Source organism: Sarcophilus harrisii, chromosome 2 (assembly GCF_902635505.1).
Source record: "Sarcophilus harrisii chromosome 2, mSarHar1.11, whole genome shotgun sequence".
Lineage (NCBI taxonomy): Eukaryota > Metazoa > Chordata > Mammalia > Dasyuromorphia > Dasyuridae > Sarcophilus > Sarcophilus harrisii.
Genome location: NC_045427.1, coordinates 260,662,781 through 260,682,669, shown reverse-complemented (window position 1 = coordinate 260,682,669; position 19,889 = coordinate 260,662,781). Strand labels below are relative to the sequence as shown.

The window sequence follows — 19,889 nt, the reverse complement described above, 5'->3', positions numbered from 1 at the left end:
TCCTGTACAAATATGCAAAGACATGATCTAAAATAAATTAAAAAAAAAAATGTTCTCTAGAACAGAGAACAGAGACAGGTCTCCATTATGAGCAACTAATTATGAATAACTTCCACTAAAGTCCTAAAGTGATGTATGATAGACTCTGCATGGTTGTTTTAGCTGTATCAGCAGGTTCTGCCATGGTGGAAAAAGATTTTCTCAGAGATAGAATACATGTGTGTGAATGTGTGTACACATGTATCAGAGGCATGGCATAAGAAAGTTGGATAGTGGATATAAGATGATATTTTTTGTCAGCCACTATGACTCATAAAAAACTAAGGCATAGCTATGAGACCTTGTAATTTCCTTTTGTAAAGAAAATACTTGCACAGATGAACTCAAAGACCCTTGAAATATATGATAATAAAAAGAATTAAGTAGTAGAGACAGCCTAGGGGGAACAAGATAACACATTGGTATAGTGTGGAAATTAGATGGATATAAAATATATGAGGCAACTATTACAGGCAGAAAGAAGTTTGTTATTGAGTATTTTCATTCTGACTTTTCATGACCCTGTTTGGGGTTTTCTGGATACTAGAGTGATTGGCCACTTTCTTCCAGCTTATTCTACAGATGAGGAAACTGAGGCAAACAGGACTAAGTGAATAAGTCACACAGTTAGTATCTGATTTGAAATCAGGAAGATGAGTCTTTCTGATTCCAAGTGACACAATAAGTGCCACCTAGCTGCCTGAAAAGGACAAACTTAAGTTTTCAAGACCCAGCCCCACATGAAGCTTTCAGTTCAACAATACAATCAACAAACATTTATTAAATACTTAAATTGGGCCCTAAAAGAAAGGAAGGGCCTATAACAGCTGGAAAGTAGGGTAAGGAAGGGCAGAGTCCATTTCAGATACTCCATACAATATGAAAGACATTTAGAAGGAAAGGATGCTCCAGAAGGCAAAGTTATATTGGGAAAAGGAAGGGGTGAGGGATTTCTAAATAGGGAAAATCAATAAGGATTGGTGAAGTGGAAGAATCTGAGATATATAATTTGCAGAGTTAGTTGCAATATAATAAGAAATGAAAGAGTAGGTTGTGTATGAAGATAGGATGTTTGAGGGTATTGCTACTTACTTTTTGGGCAAATATCTCTTTTTCCCTGTGCCCTAATTTAATTCTTCTTTAGGAAATTTATATTTAGAACCTTGTTGCATTGGATGCAAGGAAAGGTTCAATCTTTAGCTTTGTTTTATTTGTTCTCTATAATATCTCCCAAGGCAATCTTGTCCGAACTTAAAGCTTTAAGCATCAATTCTACTTGATTACAAATCTACAACCCCAATTTCTCTCTTCAGTTTCAGTCCCACATTACCAGCTTTCTGTTAGCTTACAGGAACTTATAATTCAACATGTTCCAAGTCAAATTCATCATTTTTCCTCAAAGACTGACCTATTCTTTTTATGAGTTAAAGGTATAACTATTCTGTCAATCACCCATTCTGGAAATGTTTCAATTAATTTTGACTCCAAATGATTCAATCACCAAGAGTTCAATTCTATCTCCAAACTTTTGCTAACAACCATCTTCCCATTCTCATGGTCATGGCCCCTAATTCAGATCTACTGTTAATGGAAATGGTTCCCCCTCCCCCCAATCTATGCTATACTTCAATCACAAACTCCTCAGCTCAAACACATTCTACTGATCCCTCTTATCATGTGATAGCTCTGTAGCTCGCCATCAAGGTCCTCCACTAATTAAGCCTGTCCCACCTATCCAGCCTTATCTCCCTTAACAGACTATATCCTCCACCGACACTAGTGCGGTCCAGGCAAAAATGCCTCTGTCGCACTGCTAATGCATTAGGCGGGTTTTCCTTTCTGCAATTCTTTCCCCCCACTTTCCTACCAGTTGAAAACCTATTCATCCTTTAAAAGCAACCCAGATGCCATCTCCTGCACTGCACCCTTCTCTACGAAGTGATCTCTCCCTGCTTTGAACTTTCAAAGGCACTTTATAACTTTCTTGTGCACTACCAACTTCTGCTTCATGTTAATGAACTTTCAAACGCGTTATTTTCTTTCTCCCCCCCTCCCCAAATGTTTGTGATCGTTTAGTACTCCTGCCGTGCTTAGTTAGGCATCCAATGTTTGTTGAAGAGGATTGCTGTTGACTAAGGGTTGGGCATGTGTTTAAAAAAAAAAAAAAAAGTGATGAGAAAAGAAAGAGTTAGAGGAGGCACGGTATGAATGTGCTCTTGGGCCTGCCCAAAGCTTCAGAGAATGGCAAGGAAAAGGAGAACTGTGCACCTCGGTCTGCGTGTGCGTGGCGGGGAGGGAAAAATAAAGGAAGAGGGCGGCAGCCCCGTGAAGGGACATCCCCGAAAAGCCGAGGGGACGTGAGGATGCGCGTAAAGAATTCCTGACATTCGCGTCGTGGGCAGCTTGGTGAAACTACGGACCCCTTCTCGGAATAATACTTGTAAGCGCGTAGAGTACGTAGGATTTCGAATGGCACCACGATGGGGAAATGCACTTGTCAAAAAAGATTTTTTTAAGTAAAACGCCAAATTCACGGACCCGGATTAAGAGCCTTTCGCCGAGACCTAGGGGAGGATAGCGGAGTGCTCCTGGGGCCGGGGCAGCGGGGCGAGGAGGGGCTCCGCGGGGGCCAGGCAGGAGTGGGGGGGAGCGGAAGGCAGAGAACGCAGCGGGGGCGGGGCGGAGGAGGTAACGGGGCGGCCGAGGGGGGTGCGGGGCAGAGCCGAGGCGGGGCCGGCGGGGCCAGGGGCTCCCCGCGCCTTCCTACCTGGCCGGGCCGCGGCCGCCGCAGGTCCTGGAAGTCGCAGCCGTAGATGGCCTCCAGCGCCTGCAGCTCGTGGTCCTGGCGCTGCGGGTAGCTCTCCGATTGTTCCGCGCCGCCGTCGCCCGCCCCGCGCCGAGCCTGCTCGCCGGGATCCCGGGGCTTCCGCGCGCAGGCGCCCCCCGCCATGGCCACGGCCGCACCGGAGCGCGGAGGCGGCGGCGTGGCTGGCGGGAAGGCCGAGCCTGGCCGGGCCACCCGGAGGTGGACGGGGACTGAGACGTGGAGGAGGGGAGAGACGGTGGGGGCGGGGCGGGCCCGGCCCCTCGGGGACGCCGCGCTGCCCTCTGGTGGCCGGAGAGGGCCGTTACCCAACTCCCCGCGTAACGCCGCTGCGCCCCGGGGAAACCTGGCTCCCGAGGGTGCTTCTGCCCCGGCGCGGGAACTCCCCCCCCCCCCCCCGGGCCCATCGCGACTCAGCTCAGCCTCGTTCTACGTCGCTAGAAACTGAGCCCCGGGAGGACTGGGACAAGTGGCCGGGCTGGATCCGAGCCCCGGCATTCTTAATTAAGCGCCTGTGGGAGTCCTGCTGCGATCTGTCGGGCCGGGCCTCCTCAGCCATCCCGGGAGCCCTGGAACAGATTGCTCCGGCGAGCACAGCGCCTCGGATGGAGCTGCAGGGCCGGTCAGCGTGGGTGCTTCCATCTCGCCTCATAGAAGGAATAATGCCTTTTATCCCGTGTCCCCCTCGCTTGCCAGCCACGCATCGGTGCCACGTATGTGCTGTCTCTGTAACCGTTCTGATAACTCTGCTGTGTTTCAGCCCGCGTAACTCTCCTCCACACTTGTTTTATCCTCATATTTGCTACCATCACTTCAGTTCAGTCGGCTATAGAATTATTGCCCACGTGCGCACTTTTCTCCCACCCCCTGCAAATCTGGCCCATAGGCTTCTTACGTCACTATCTTGGAGTTAGAAACTCTGACTTGAAGTTCTGGTGCTTCCATTTACAACCTGTATGGCTTGGGAACATTACTTATCCAGTCTCCTGTTTCCTTATCTATAAAATGAGAGGACTAGTCTCTGAGATCCCTTCTGTTGATTTAGGGTTAGGGATCTCCAAACTCCGGCCCGCGGGCCAGATGCGGCAGCTGAGGACGTTTATCCCCCTCACCCAGGGCTATGAAGTTTCTTTATTTAAAGCCCCACAAAGCAAAGTTTTTGTTTGTTTGTTTGTTTTTTACTATAGTTCGGCTCTCTATTTAAAAAGTTTGAGGACCCCTGATTTAGGAGAATGTAAGAGACTTGAAAGGATGTCAGGGGATGGTAGCTAATGAAGACCAAAGATGGGAGAAGAAAATAGAAAAGCTAGAAAAGGGTGATGAGTGGTAATACAAAGAGTGTACGAATTAGATTCTAATATTGCATGAAAGAGAAAGTCACTTAAAATCAGAAACACCAAGGACCCTGGAGGCTTTTCTTCATCTTACTTGGGAAATTGAATGTTTAGCGTGGGAAAGCAATGCAACAGGAGGAAGGATAGAGAGACAGTCCTCTCCTCTGAAGTTTTCCCCAACATTCTTCAAATCTCTGAAACAGCCGAAAAGGGGGAAAAAAAGCGGTAGTTGGGAGGCTCTGTCAAAGAAGCCCTCATGTTTAGATTCTTTGGGATTCAAGTGCTGCTGTTTGATTAGCTCCTTTCAAGACTGTTGTGTCCTGCTTTCTAGAGCCTCCAAACCGGGGTGACTAATATATACCGTCCTAGTGGAGAAGTGATGAGGCGGGACTCCTGAGAATGGTGGAAATGTGGAGTCCATTTATTCCAAGTACTTTCCCCTTTCTATATCTTCATACCCTTATGTAACCAAAACATGAGCCATGTATATACTGCACATGTGGGACCACATAAACAACTTGCTATTGCACATAGGTTGGTGTGAAGACCGCATATTTTAAAATCAGCAGGAGTCAGGAGTTCAGGTTAGGGGAAAATTGTCAGTCTTTATTCTCAATGAAGAAGGATCGGAGGCGGAAGAGAATCTGCGATAGCAATGTGTGCAGCTGAATCAAGAAGCTAGCTAGACCAGCAGCCACACGACCAGCAGCTACGAGCATTAGAACCCAGGCCCAATCTCTCCCAGCCTCTCTTCCTGTCTCTCTGCCTCCATCCACCAAAATTGTCATTTCCTATACAACACATCAGGACTTGCACAGAGAGTGGGCGGGGCCATTCTTTATCCAAGCATGTATATTAATAGAGTATAGCCCAAATACTATTTAGCCTCACGTACTTGGGACCTCAGTGCATCAACTCAAGCCTCAGCCCATTACAGTTTGGCACCTGGTATCACTCTTTGCCACCTGATATCACTCTGCTTCAATCACAACACAGATTGTCACCTCCCCTGACTTCTCAGGAAGGCTGAGAGCCCTTAGGGGAGATGAGGAGCCAAATCAGACATTTTAGCAGGTTCCCTCTGGGCTCGAGTCTTATTCCTCACCCCGAGTTTCCCCACTGTCTGTGACCTTCTACATAGGACTACTTTCTTTTCTATATTATTATGAATTGTGTGGTTTATAAGTAAAGAGTCAGATTCAGTGTGTTGGTTGGAAGCACAGGGTCAAGTATGAAAAATATGTAACTGGCTCTCATGTTATGAGAATGCTTGCTAGAAGAATTATGTAATAATAGGTCACATTTATAAGTATTTTGTAATAAAATTATTTCCATCCATTGTCATAATGATGAGTTCTAGCTCATTGCAAGTATTATTATTCCTAATTATATAAATTATATAGATAAAGACAGAGAGATTGAAGATGTAAAACTAGAGATCATGTCATTTTACAAATTAGGAAACTGAGCTGCAAAAAAGTAAAATGACTTGTCCAAAATCACGTAGGTAACAAAGGATAGAGTCACAATTTTAACCCAGTTATTATAATAATTGTGTGACTTGCCCAAAGGCACACAGTTAAGACAAGAATCTTAGAATTAGGAGTCTAATGTGGGTTTTGTCACTAATAAATAAAATTCATATTCCTTAGTTTTTTAAAATTAAGAATCTTCTATCATCTGGTACTAACCTGTTATACTACCTTTACCTTAAGCGATTCCTCAACATGTACTTCTTATTTTAGACAAAAGGAATGTTGGATGTCCTGTGAAAAGGCCCCATGTGTTCCAAATATTTACTTACATTGTTTCCTATACCTGGAATATCCTCTGTGATAAGGATAACATTTACTTGGTATAGACTAGACAAATTTCTTCCTAACGAATCAAGGAAATGATAGAAACTTTATTAGTCGAGGGCACCAAGACTCCAATCATTGAGAAAAGTGAATGTTAATGGAATGAGTTCACCTATAAAATGGAAACGATAACAAAATAGCTTAGAAATCAAAATCCAACAATATGTTGTTTACAAGAAAAACACTTGAAACAGGGAGACACAAACAGAATTAAAATAAAGGGCTAGGGCAGATTCTAATATGCTTCAGCATATTCAGCTGGAGGAGTAATCATGACCTCAGACTAAGAAAAAGTAAAAATAGATCTAATTAAAAGAAATAATTAGATGTTAGAAATAACACTCTTGACACTGAAAATCAGATATCAAGGAAAATTTATTAAAGCAGAATCTTAAGGAATTGTCTTAAAATATCTGGCCAGAAGTAGGCCCCATTCCTCTTCCAGAAGAGGGAACATTGAGTACAGAAATGGAGGCGCCTTTATATTTGCTCTTGTGACCCAGGGATTGGTTCTGTTTTATTCGGATTACAGTCTTTCTGATATCTCCATTACAAGTTTCCCCTTAATATGTATAGAATATCCTTCCCACCCATCATATATCTCATGTTCAAAAATGGCAGAAAACTCCTCCTCTGGGCTGTGTTGTTTAATATTTAATTAGCCTATTAAGCACAGGCAGTAGTGATTTGGTCAAATCAGGTCATTGACCCCAACTAGTTTGGACTGGATGAGCTATTAAGTTTGTGGTTTTCTCAAAACCACAAGATTCTGATTGGCTGAATGTACCTTCCTCACCCCACCCCCCAATTTCTTGTTTGCTCAAGGCTTCTAGTGATCACTTAATTGTTCTGTGAATTCTAATCTTCCTTAATCTCTCACATTTTGAAAACCTCTTGGTCATTGGTACCTCTATCCCAATCCCACACAACCTCAAAGCATGCAACACTGGAAACCCAACTTTTCAGCATTTTTCTGATAAGCTAGGAAGACATAGGTGGATTCAGGCAATCAGAAAGAATCTTGCAGTTTTGAGAAAACCACAAACTTAAGATAATAGCCCATCCAGCCCAAATTAGTTGGGGTTAATGACAGGACTTGACCAAATCATTACTGCATCTGCTTAATAGGCTAATTAAATATCAAACAACACACCCCAGAGGATGAGTTTTCTACCATTTTTGAATATGGGATGTATGATGGGGAAAGGAACATATTTTATACATATTAAGGGGAACCATGTAGTGGGCGTATCAGAAAGACTGTAACCTATATGAAATGGACCAATCCGTTCTCTGAAGGGAGGAGCAAGTATAAAGTTTTCCCCACTTCTCTACCCAGTGCTCCCTCTTCCCAAAGAGGAGTGGGGCCTGCTTCTGGCCAGAAATGTTATGATGATTCCTTAAGATTCTTCTTTAATAAATTTTCCTTGATCTAACATGTATTTCAACATATTTAAAATATATTGGACTACCTGCCAGATGGGGGAGGGAATGGGGGGAAGAAAGGGAAAATTTGCAACAAAAAGTTATGCAAGGGTCAATGCTGGAAAAATTACCCATGAATATGTTTTGTAAATAAAAAACTTTAATATAAGTAAGTTAAAAATAAATTTTCCTTGATATCTGATTTTCAGTGTCAAGAGTATTATTTCTCTTCAAAAATCAGTGATAGTGGCTCAACAGTGACATTTGTTAATTCTCCTGGTACTTTAGGATATAGTTCATCTGTGCTTGGTGATTTGAATTACTGAGGTAAACTAGTTGTCTTCTTACCATCTTATTTACCTTTGGTTTCAACTCCCTGTTAACCATTTTTGTCCATCCTTCCTAGTCCATTAAAATCATTCTTTTGGACAACTGGAAATAAGCCTAGTATGGTCTTACATATATGCAAATGAATCTATATGTATATGTGTGTATGTGTTTATAATTTGGGTATATGTATATGCATGTGTAATGCACTTAATTGTAGTCTTGGTGGGAAGGGCAGAGAGGAAGCAAAAAATGAAGTAAAAAGTGCACAACAGAGAACAAAAAAAAAAAGGAAGCCAAAAAAAAGATGGACAACTCTGAACACAATGTGTGGAATTTGTTATAGATCTCTCATCAGGATTTTATAATTATCTCATGGCTTCAAGTATCACTTTTATAAAACAAAATTATAAATCTATTATCTCTGCATTCCCACTTCCCATTCACATTACAAGCTCAGATTTCCAGCAGTTCACTTAAAATCTCCTACAATATGGGGCAGCTAGGTGGTGCAGTGATTAGAGCACTGGACCTGAGTTCAGATTTAACCTCAGCCACTTAATGCTTCCTAGCTGTATGACTTTGGACAAGTCACTTAACCTCAATTGCCTCAGCCAAAAAAAAAAAAAAAACCCAAAACCCAAAAAACAAAACTTCCCCAATATATCTTGTGGGTTCTTCAAACTAAACATGTTCAAAACTGAATTTATTCCCCTGTTGTTCTTTTTCCATCTTTCTATTTTTTAATTAAAGATTTGGGGTTCAGAGTCTTCTTTTATTAGCCTTCTATAGTTTGGGGCGAGGAGCAATTAAAGGCTAATTTTCAATTCAGTAAAAGGTGGTGATTATTTCTCAGACCAAAGCAATTATCAGATCATTTGGGAGTGGGAGATTCTAATGGGAACCAGATAGCTTTCCCAAGGGAGATTCAGGTGGGTGGGGATTATTTTTAGGAATTTCCCCAGGCCAGGTGGCCCACTCTCCACAAAGATCAGGGAGACACAGAGTCCTTATTACATCAAAGCCAAAGATAGACTGGAAATGAAAAGACTTTTTCCATCTGTTGTTTCTACCTGGGGCCAAGCAGAAGTCTAATTCACATTCCCTCAAGTGGCTTGCTTGCTTGCTTACTTGCTTCCTTCTCTCCTTCTTTCTTTTTTTTTCTTCTTTCCTTTCTTCCTTCCCTCACGGGGAAGAGAGATTCAAATTGCTCCATTTGCCTCAACAAGACAGAAATAGGATCAATGGTTAAAAGTTATGATGGTAAATTTTAGCTCAACAAAAAGAAAAAAATTCCCAACATTTAGAGCACTATATAAAAATGGAACATTCTGCCTGGAGTGGGGTAGGGAAGGATGGGAAGAAAGGTAAGGTAGAAAATGAATTCCTTGAAGGTATGCAAGTACAAACTTGTGTGGGATAGTATCTACCACAAAAACAGAGAGACAGAGTAAGAAAAAGAAAAAGAAAAAAGGAGTTTATTACAATACAGTGACATCCCATCTGACAAGGTGTTCATCAGTAAAAGGAGTGTGAGAAGTAAAAACTTCAAAACACAAGATTAAATAGTCTGAATGCAGAAGCCCTCAAAGCCCCCACCCTACCCTACCCCTGGCCTTTTCTCCCATTGTTTGAAGAAGTTCAGGCTTACATTCTAATCATGGAAATCTAACCCAGAAATAAAAGAAATTTTTAAAAAGAGGTACTTAAATGCTAATTGATAAGTAATGGGAAAACAGAGGGGGACAGACAACTGCAACTTTTTTAGCTAAATCTCTATTTGTTATTAAAAGTCTCAAGTCACAATTAAGATATAGTTTAAGGCTATATTCCCATTAGAGTGTTTTCACTCATTTAATTCCATAGAAGCTGAAGGATTACTTGTTGGGAATTTTGTAGATATGATGGGGGAATCCTGAAACTGTCCTTGACTTTTGGGGTAAGCCCTGAAACTCTCCTGACAGGGACCCACCCTTGGTGCAGTTGTAATGCCGGAAAAACTGAGCAAGACAGATTAGAGACCAATTTAATAGTTTATTAAATGAAGAGAGAAACTGGGACCAAATGGATCTTGGTTCCAGGGCTGGACAAGACTATCATCTCAAAGAATCGAACCTTTGAGCACTAGACAGCAAGACTCTTTTATAGAATAACAAGAACAATGACATAATAGACTACTTAAGTTTGAGCTAAATAAGACTAGTCCTCACTTTAACCTATTCCTCCATTTTTTAGTATATCCCAGACCATAAGCTCTATAGTGAGTATACTATCTTTTTTTTCCAATCTTAGACCCTTGTTGAACCAATTCAACTTTATGCTAGTTACTTCTTTCAAATACTCTGATTCTTTTTCCTGTCATTGATCACACATTGCCAAACCTCATCCCTGAATTATCATTTGCCTCCTCTCCCACTCATATGTTACTGAAAGAAACTGGAGAAAATTACAAAACCTGAAATATTTCTGACTAGGTCCACTACAAATTTATGCTAGCTGCTCCCAATTAGGCTCTCAGTTATTTCAGATAAACCGAAAAAGGCCAAGGTGTCTCATTGCTTCTGGGGTCAGTCATTTCTAGTCATCCTGACCTATATCTTGCCACTGAATTCAGATGACCCTGGAGAAAACAGTAAGGCTTATGATTTTGCACAGCCTCAACTCACTTAAATCCAATTCATTTGCAAATCAAAATATCATCATCCAGATGTCTTTGGTCCTCTTCAAAAAATAAGGACAAACAACAATCTGTCAGTATCAGTAGCTGTCCTACTGAAGACCCAATTGGCCAGTTTCAATTGGGCAATGCTCCTTCCTTTGGGGGCTAATTTTTTTTCCTTTTCCCTACTTAGTTTTTCTATCATTCAAAAAAAAAAACAAAAAACTGGGGCATTTAACTCTTCTGTCCCATGTTATTTCATTTAGGATTTCTAGAAATAGATCTCTGGAAAAACCAGGCTTTAATCAAGAGTATTGATATTTAAATAGAGCTACTTGACCAAGTGGTATAAACCCCAATCACTCTGGCTCTCATTGATTGACAAATTAACAGGGTTTTGATAACTCAGACTGAGTATAAATAGCAATTGTTTCTCTTCTGACCAAAAACCCTAAGGGTTTTCCTCCTCCTGGTTTGATATTTTTTTTTTTTTTTTTTTTTAAAGTAAGCAAACTAGGCCAATCTTTTGCCTCATTTCTTACCTAACTTTAAATCACTGAATGGGTGTTTCCTCAGACAAACTGAATGAGACCTGGGAAAGACCTTAGCTTAAAAAGGCCAGGATCTTTCACTGTATCTGAGGTCATCTTCAGTTGCCACTGGACTCAAAAGACCCTGTAAGAGATAATGAGGCTACTGGCTGCACAGCTTACCCTCACTCAAATCCAATCCATTTCCAAGTCAAAACATCACCCTCCTGATATCACTGGATCTCTTCACGAACAAAGGACAAATCTAAAGACCCTCAGCATAGCAAGGTGAAAGATAATATGTATAAGGAAAAGATTCTGTAGGCCTTGGCCCTCAGTTTCCCTCCATGTCCATGGGGTGATTACAGTACAGTGAACTATTATTTACCCCTGTTTTGTAGTTGCTGGATAACCCTGGGAACAAATTGTAATGCTGGAGAAACTGAGGCAAGAAAGAGATCAGAGAGTTTTTAATATTTTATTTGAGAAGGAGAGATTGTACTGGGGGCAAAACAGGATACATGTTGCCCCCAGGGCTGAATAAGTCTCAAAGTATCCAGCATTGAACATGAGATTCCAGGGATTCTTATAGGATTTTAGTGATAAGGGAAACAAAGGCAAGAAGGCAGAGAGCACTGGTGAGTAGGAATATTTCAGGAATGGACCATATTGGTTCTAAGGGTCAGGAAGAGGGGTTACAATGGGGGGATTGAGGCAGAACAATTCAGGGAAACTGAGGCATAACAAAATATAGTTAAAAGAACACCATCCTGGGTGGATTCTGGCCAAATCCACCAAGGATGTGTTATCTATATACTGCAACTACCCATTCCATGAGTACAGCTTCACTCTTGACAGACATAAATAGGACTGGACCCCCCTTCTGGTTTGGCTCAGGAAAGTGAAGTCAGTATTGCTGGCACCTTTGTTCCCTGGGCCATTTAAGTCATGATAGATCAATACCCATATTGGAATCTCACCTATGGAGAGGGTGCTCTGACTGGGTTGGGACTTGCAGAGCTGTGATCAAAATTGGTGCTTCCTTGAATCTGTGATGCATTCTTTCTTCTCTCTCCCTCTAGTCTATGTATCTCTTTGTATTGTACTAGTTATATTAATCATAGGATACATTAAGTGCTTTTGCTGTAAGAACTGCATTGTCAATTCTTGTTTTCCTTTTTTTTATACATAATTCATTGTTATTAAACATTTTCATACAACCTGATATCTTAGGTCTTGTTGTGGGAGCAAGCCATTCTGTAGGAGCAAATCATAATTCTTAACCAAACACAAAACAATCCTGTTCCTCCTTATGAATTGACTCCTTATCCACTCATCCCAGCAACTATACTCAATTTTTTTCCTCATGAATTGACTCCCTCTCCCTTCACTCCAGCAACTATACTCAATTTTTTTTTCTCTCCTTAAGCCTTTTATAACATTTGTTCACCCTACCCTCTCTCTCTGCTGAAGATTTTGCCTCATGCTTCACAGGAAAAAGGATATAATTTGACAAGAAAGTCTTCTATCCTCTTTCTCATTATACAACTATCTTAAGTTCTAAATCTTTCACTCCATTCTCAGAAAAGTGCCCTTTCTGCTTGTCAAAGTGGTTAGAACCATCAAAGAGTGGTTACTCTACATGTATCCTTTATTCTAACCCTTTTTATCTCCAAGAAATTCTCTCTGTAATATTTAATTTCTCCCTATCTAATAGTTTCTTCTCTGCTGCCTACAAGCATATGTCCCACTGATGTGACTGAAGTAGTAAATGATATGGCACCAGGTGATGTCCTTTAGGATAAATATCAAATGTTGGGGTTCGTTCACTTGAAGAACTCACAATTTTTTTTGGCAAAAGGCAGGTTTATTTAGAAGAGATTACAGACAAAATGAAGAGATGAAATTGACACCAGGAATGGTAAATATGAAATAAAGTAGGAGAGCACATAGTAAGGAAAGAGATTTTAACAATTAATGATGGAAAAGACAAGTTCCTTAGTGGAACCTACAATTAGCCAAGAGAAAGGAAATACTCCATGAGGTAGGAGTGTGCCTTTAGCTGGGAGGCTAAATCCTAAAAGGGATTTAGTACCATAAACGGATTAGTTAGCCAGTTAACTATAGGGAAGAGAAGTGGGGTTTAAGAGGAGATACCATAAGGAATAACGGGGTTAAAAGAGATACCACATGGCATGGAGAGGGCTAAGGAAAAAGATACCATAAGATAGAGTGCCATAGAAGACTAACTCAAAAGAGGGCAGCAGAGATGACATAAGCTATAAGCAGTTTTATAGGGCAAATTTAACCTCACAGACATAACTGAGATTTCTGATAGGACATAGATGGGCTGCCCATGGAACCTCCACAGGGGTTGGGCTTCAGGGGTTTGACATAACTTGAATTTCTGACTGAATGACCTCCACAGAGCGTGGTATCACAGAGGTAAACTGATCTCTATTAGAACTTTTTCTCTGCTTGCCCCAAGGAACTATTTCATCAATGCTCCAGTTTCTTTCTGCCAATCACACAACTATCCAAGACCTCATTACCATTCCTCAAGAAATTCATACTAGATCATGCCATGCCTGCCCACTATTGTTATTTCTCCTGCCATTCTCAACTAAATCCCCTGAAAAGAAACATCTATTCTACTTTCTTTTCTCTGGCTTTTAAATGTTCTGCAATCTGCCTTTGGGCTTCCTCATTCATTTGAAACTACTTTCTCTAAAGTTATCAATGATGAGTTGCAATTGGAAACTCTAATAGCTTCTTCTCACTCCTCACCTTTCTTGATCTCTCTGCAGTATTTTACATCATTTATCACTTTTTCTTCCTGTATATTCTCTCCTCTCTAGGTTTTTTTGTTTTTCATTTTTCTTTTATTAAAGCTTTTTATTTACAAAGCGTTTACATGGATGATTTTTCCAACACTGACCCTTGTATAACCATTTGTTGCCAATTTTCCCCTTCTTCCATCCACCCTCTCCCCTATCTGGCAGGTACATATTAAATATGTTGAAATACATGTTAGATCCAATATGTGTATACATATTTATACAGTTATTTTGTTGTGCAAGAAAAGTCAGATCAAGAAGGAAGAAAAAGAAAAACTGAGAAAAAAATGCAAGCAAATAACATTAGAGAGAATGAGAATGCTATGTTGTGTTCCACACTCAGTTCCCACAGTTCTCTCTCTGGTGTAGATGGCTCTCTTTATCACTGAATAGTTGGAACTGGTTTGAATCATCTCAATGTTGGAGAGCCATGTCCATCAGAATTGATCATTGTATAGTCTTGTTGTTGCCGTGTATAATGATCTCCTGGTTCTGCTCATTTCACTTTGCATCAGTTCATGTAGGTCTCTCCCAGCCTCTCTGAAATCATTCTGTTGATTGTTTCTTACAGAATAATAGTATTCCATAGAATTCATATACTATAATTTATTCAGCCATTTTCCAATTGATGGGCATACACACTCAGTTTCCAGTTTCTTGCCACTACAAAGAGGGCTACCACAAATATTTCTGCACATGTGGGTCCCTTTCCCTCCTTTAAGATCTCTTTGGGATATAATCCCAATAGTAACATTGCTGGATCAAAGGGTATGCACAGTTTGATAACTTTTTTTTTTTTTTTTTTTTAATAGCCTTTAATTTACAGGATATATACATGGGTAACTTTACAGCATTAACAATTGCCAAACCTCTTGTTCCAATTTTCACCTCTTACCCCCACCCCTCCCTAAATGGCAGGATGACCAGTAGATGTTAAATATATTAAAATATAACTTAGATACACAATAAGTATACATGACCAAAACATTATTTTGCTGTACAAAAAGAATCAGACTCTGAATTATTGTACAATTAGCTTGTGAAGGAAATCAAAGATGCAGGTGTGCATAAATAAAGGGACTGGGAATTCAATGTAATGGTTTTTAGTCATCTCCCAGAGTTCTTTTCTGGGTATAGTTAGTTCAGTTCATTACTGCTCCATTAGAAATGATTTGGTTGATCTTGTTGCTGAGGATGGCCTGATCCATCAGGACTAGTCATCATCTAGTATTGTTGTTGAAGTATATAATGATCTCCTGGTCCTGCTCATTTCACTTAGCATCAGTTCGTGTAAGTCTCTCCAGGCCTTTCTGAAATCATCCTGTTGGTCATTTCTTACAGAACAGTAATATTCCATAATTTTCATATACCACAATTTATTCAGCCATTCTCCAACTGATGGACATCCATTCAGTTTCAGTTTCTAGCCACTACAAAGGGCTGCCACAAACATTCGTGCACATACAGGTCCCTTTCCTTCTTTATAATCTCTTTGGGATATAATCCCAGTAGTAACACTGCTGGATCAAAGGGTATGCACAGTTTGATAACTTTTTGAGCATAGTTCCAAACTACTCTCCAAAATGGTTGGATTCGTTCACAACTCCACCAACAATGAATCAATGTCCCAGTTTTCCCGCATCCCCTCCAACATTCATCATTATCATTTCCTGTCACCTTAGCCAATCTGACAGGTGTGTAGTGGTATCTCAGAGTTGCCTTAATTTGCATTTCTCTGATCAATAGTGATTTGGAGCACCTTTTCATGTGACTATAAATAGTTTCAATTTCTTCATCTGAAAATTGTTCATATCCTTTGATCATTTGTCAATTGGTGAATGGCTTGAATTATTATAAATTTGAGTCAATTCTCTATATATTTTAGAAATGAGACCATCCAAAGGATGTAAAAATGTTTTCTTATCTCTAGGTTTTTGTGATACTACTTTCACTTGGTTTTCTAATAACTTGTTCCTCATGTCTTTTTCTGGATCATCATTTATGTAATATCAGTAACTGAGAGCTAAGCTGTGTCTTGTGACCTCTTCTCTTAATACTCTATACTCTTTAATCTGCCAATTTCATTGGCTGTTCTAGGTTCAATTATCATCTCTATGTAGAATCTAAGATATGTATGTATATATATATATCCAGAGCTCATCTTTCTTTTGAGCAATAGTCATACAACACACCTTTCAAGTGGATATTTGCAACCAGATATCCCAAAGGCATCTCAAACTAAATATTTAAAATAGAACTTCTCCCTCTTCTGAACTTACCTATTGATATTGAAGGCACTACCATCATTCCAATCATCCAGGCTCACAATCTTGACATCATGCTCAATTTCTTTCTCTTGCTCACGTCACATATACGGTTGGTTGCCAATATTATAATTATTTTCTATATATCTAGTGCATAGGTCCCCTTTCCATTCACACAGCCACCACCCCAATTTAGGGCATTACCATATCTTTCCTGGACAATTATGACAGCTTTTTTTTTTTTTTTTTTTTTTTTGTATTTTCTATCCAAAGTTTGTTGGGATTGCCTTGGAACAGAATTGCTAAGAACCAAGTCTATCATAGTTGATCATCATACAATCCTGTTGTTGCTATATACAATGTTTTCCTGGTTTTACTTCACTCAGCATCAGTTCATATAAATCTTTCCAGACATTTCTAAAATCAGCGTGTTCATCATTTTTATAGAACAAAATATTCCATTATTTTCATATATCATTCTATAATTGATAGACATCCACTCATTTTCCAAATCTTTGCCACCACAAAAAGAGCTGCTACAAACATTTTTATACATATGAGTCTTTTTCCCTCTTTTATGATATCTTTGTGTGATCTAGTAGTGATACTGCTGGATCAAAAAGTATGTGCAGTTTTATAGCCTTTGGACATAGTTCCAAATTGCCTCCAGAATAATTCAGTTCAGATCAGTTCACAGCTCCACCAACAATGAACTAGAGTCCCAGTTTTCTCACATCCCCTCCAACATTTAGTTATCTTTTACTGCCATCTTTGTGAATCTGAGAGGTGTGAGGTGGTACCCCAGAGTTATCTTAATTTGTATTTTTCCAATTAATAGTGATTTAGAGCATTTTTTCATATGACTATAAATGGCTTTAATTTCATCTGAAAATTATCTGTTCATATCTTTTGACCATTTATCAATGGGGGAATGACTTGTGTTCTTATAAATTTGACTCAGTTCTCTATATATTTAAAAAATGAGACCTTTATCAAAAACATTGGCTATAAAAATTGTTTCCCAGATTTCTGTTGCCTTTCTAATCTTGACTTCATTGATTTTCTTTGTGCAAAACCTTTTTAATATAATCAAAATGATCCATTTTGTATTTCATAATGTTCTCCAATTCTTCTTTGGCCACAAATCCCTCTCTTTTCCAAAGATATTATAGGTAAACTATCCCTTGCTCTCCTAATTTGCTTATAGTATTACCCTTTACTAGAGAACAGTATGAAATACAACTCCAACTAATGAGGATCCTCTCAGTTTCCATTTCCTTGACACTACAAAAAGGGATGCCACAAACATTTTTGCACATGTGGGTCCCTTTTTCTCCTTTATGATCTTTTTAGGCTACAAGCCCAGTAGAAACATAGCTGGATCAAAGGGTATGCAGAGTTTGCCAGAAGGCAAGAATTGTAATGCCGGAGAAACGGAGCAAGACAGAGATTAGAGACCAATTTAATAGTTTATTAAATGGAAGAGATATACTGGGACCAAATGGATCTCTTTGGACTATCATCTCAAAGAATCCAGCCCTAAGTATCAGACAGAAAGCTTTTTTATAGGATAACAAGAACTATGACATAATGGGGGAAGTACCTGATGGAGATAACCTAATGGGGGGAGGCAGGAAGGATGACATAATGGGAGGTACTAGAGAGGCTCCTGATATTCTAATGATGTCTAAAATGGATAAAGACCTTTATCCCATTAAACATTAAGAGGGAATAAGTATAGCCTAAAGTCTAAGATATAAGACCTTTATTCTATCAAACAGTAAGAGTGAATGGTTATAACCTGAAGCAGATAGGACAATGGGGAAACTAGGTCAGGACATCAAAAGGGAACTGTGGCACAACAGAATTCATTCCAGATCAGATTATGTGATTATCAACTGTGATGGACTTGACTCTTTTCAACAATGAGGTTATTCAAGGCAATTCCAATAGACTTGGGATGGAAAGTATCCTCCACATCCATGGATAGAAGCATAGTATTTTCACTTTTTTTTTTTTTCTTGTTTGCTTGTTTTTTTCCTTTCTCATGTTTTTTCCCTTTTGATCTGATTTTTTCTTGCAAGGCATGATGAATTTGGAAATATATTTAAAAGAATTGCACATGTTTAATCTATATTGGATTACTTGTCTTGGGCAAAGAAAATAGAGGGAGAAAAAATTTCTTCCTTCCTCCCACCATCTTCCACACCCACTGATAAAGTAGTATAATATTAGTTATACATGTGAAATCATCCAAAACATTTCCATATTAGCTAATTTTTTTTTAAAGCAAGAAAAATAAGTGAAAAAATTCTTCTTCAAATTACACTTAGTTTATCAGTTCTTTTTCTGGAGGTGGATAGCATTTTTTCCTTCATGAGTCCTTTAGAATTGTCTTGGATCACTGTAAATTTATCACAGTTGATCATCATTACAACATTGCTATTAATGTGTACAATGCTCTCCCAGTTCTTCTCACTTCACTTTGCATCAGTTCCTATAGTTCTTGACATGTTTTCCAGAAACCACTTCCATTTGTTATAACATAACAGAACTCCATTACAATCACATGCCACAACTTCTCAATCATTTCCTAATTGATAAGAACCTCCCATTTCCAATTCTTTGACACTACAAAAAGAGCTAATATAAATATTTTTGTGCATGTAGGTCCTGTTATGGTCCAGAACTCTGAACTTGAAACAAGCATTCTTACAAGGTACTAAGTCAGTGGAATTGATAAAGACAATGGTTATCTAGTTTAGCATAGTGATCAATAGTTCTCTAAGTTCAGTATGATTGATTTAATCTTACAAATAATGGTTTCCTATATATATTTATTTCAATAATGATTGGTTTATACTCAGTGTAGAGCATATAAACTGGGACTCCGACTCAGAGCCAGATTCATTCAGAGCCAGAGAGGACAAGCAGACTGGAGGCGGGAACTCAAACTCTCAGAGCCAAGGAGAGAGATTCATTCCATCTTCAGTCAGGCTCCTAGTGGCTCTCCTGGGAAACCAAGAGGCTCAGAGAAGACAAAGGACTGGAGGCGGGAGCTCAAGCTCTGGGAGCCAAGGAGAGAGATTCATTCCATCTTCAGTCAGGCTCCTGGTGGCTCTCCTGGGGAATTGCGAGACAGATTTATTCACTCCATCTCACACCACCATGGTGGCAGGCTCTCCTCCTTCGCTTCTCCACTGAAACCAAGACTCCTAAAAGGCTCTAAGAAAGCTAGCTGGGCCTCAGGCAAGGAAACTAGATTGTGAAGGAGATAATAAAGGATTTGGACTTTAACATCTGGCTATTCTTGTGGTGATTAATCTGATGAAAAGAAGGCTGCCCCAGAGACCTCCAGAAAACCAACAACAACATTACAAAGTCCCCTTCCTTCCTTCCTTCTTTCCTTCCTTTCTTCTTTCCTTTTCCTTCCTTCCTTCCTTCCTTCTTTCCTTCCTTCCTTCCTTCCTTCTTTTTTTGAATGCAGGAAAGATTTTGCTTTCTTACAAGAACGGGTGCTGAGGTGAATAGACACACTTCTGAAACCCCTAAGGCAGCATTTTATTTCCTATACTGAAGCAGAAGTCCCTCCTCTGATTCCCCATTAATTGGATGGTACAAAAGTTACACAACATGAATCTCCACATCTCATTACACTGCCTGTCCTTGCTTACATTCTAGAAGGGGGAAGATAACAGTGGAGGGTAAAGAACAAAAGATTTTTTTCAAATCTCAGGGCACCATCCCAAATTACAAAAGTCTGTCCCTCACTGATAGATTGTTGGAGAAAT

The 19,889-nt window shown here is 39.7% G+C and overlaps 1 protein-coding gene across 2 annotated transcripts in view; it reads right to left on the bottom strand.

Annotated features, from left to right (window-relative positions):
- The window catches only part of EIF2AK4 (eukaryotic translation initiation factor 2 alpha kinase 4), a 98,256-nt gene extending 95,162 nt beyond the window's left edge, over window positions 1–3,094 (bottom strand). The window contains exon 1 of one of the 2 annotated variants that reach the window (XM_031952076.1): window positions 2,807–3,094. In XM_031952076.1, the coding sequence (XP_031807936.1) occupies window positions 2,807–2,989 (183 nt within the window). In that variant the 5' untranslated portion in view covers window positions 2,990–3,094. The remainder of the gene's footprint in view (window positions 1–2,806) is intronic. The other variant, XM_031952075.1, reaches the window with a different exon arrangement.
- Between the last annotated feature and the right edge of the window lie 16,795 nt (window positions 3,095–19,889).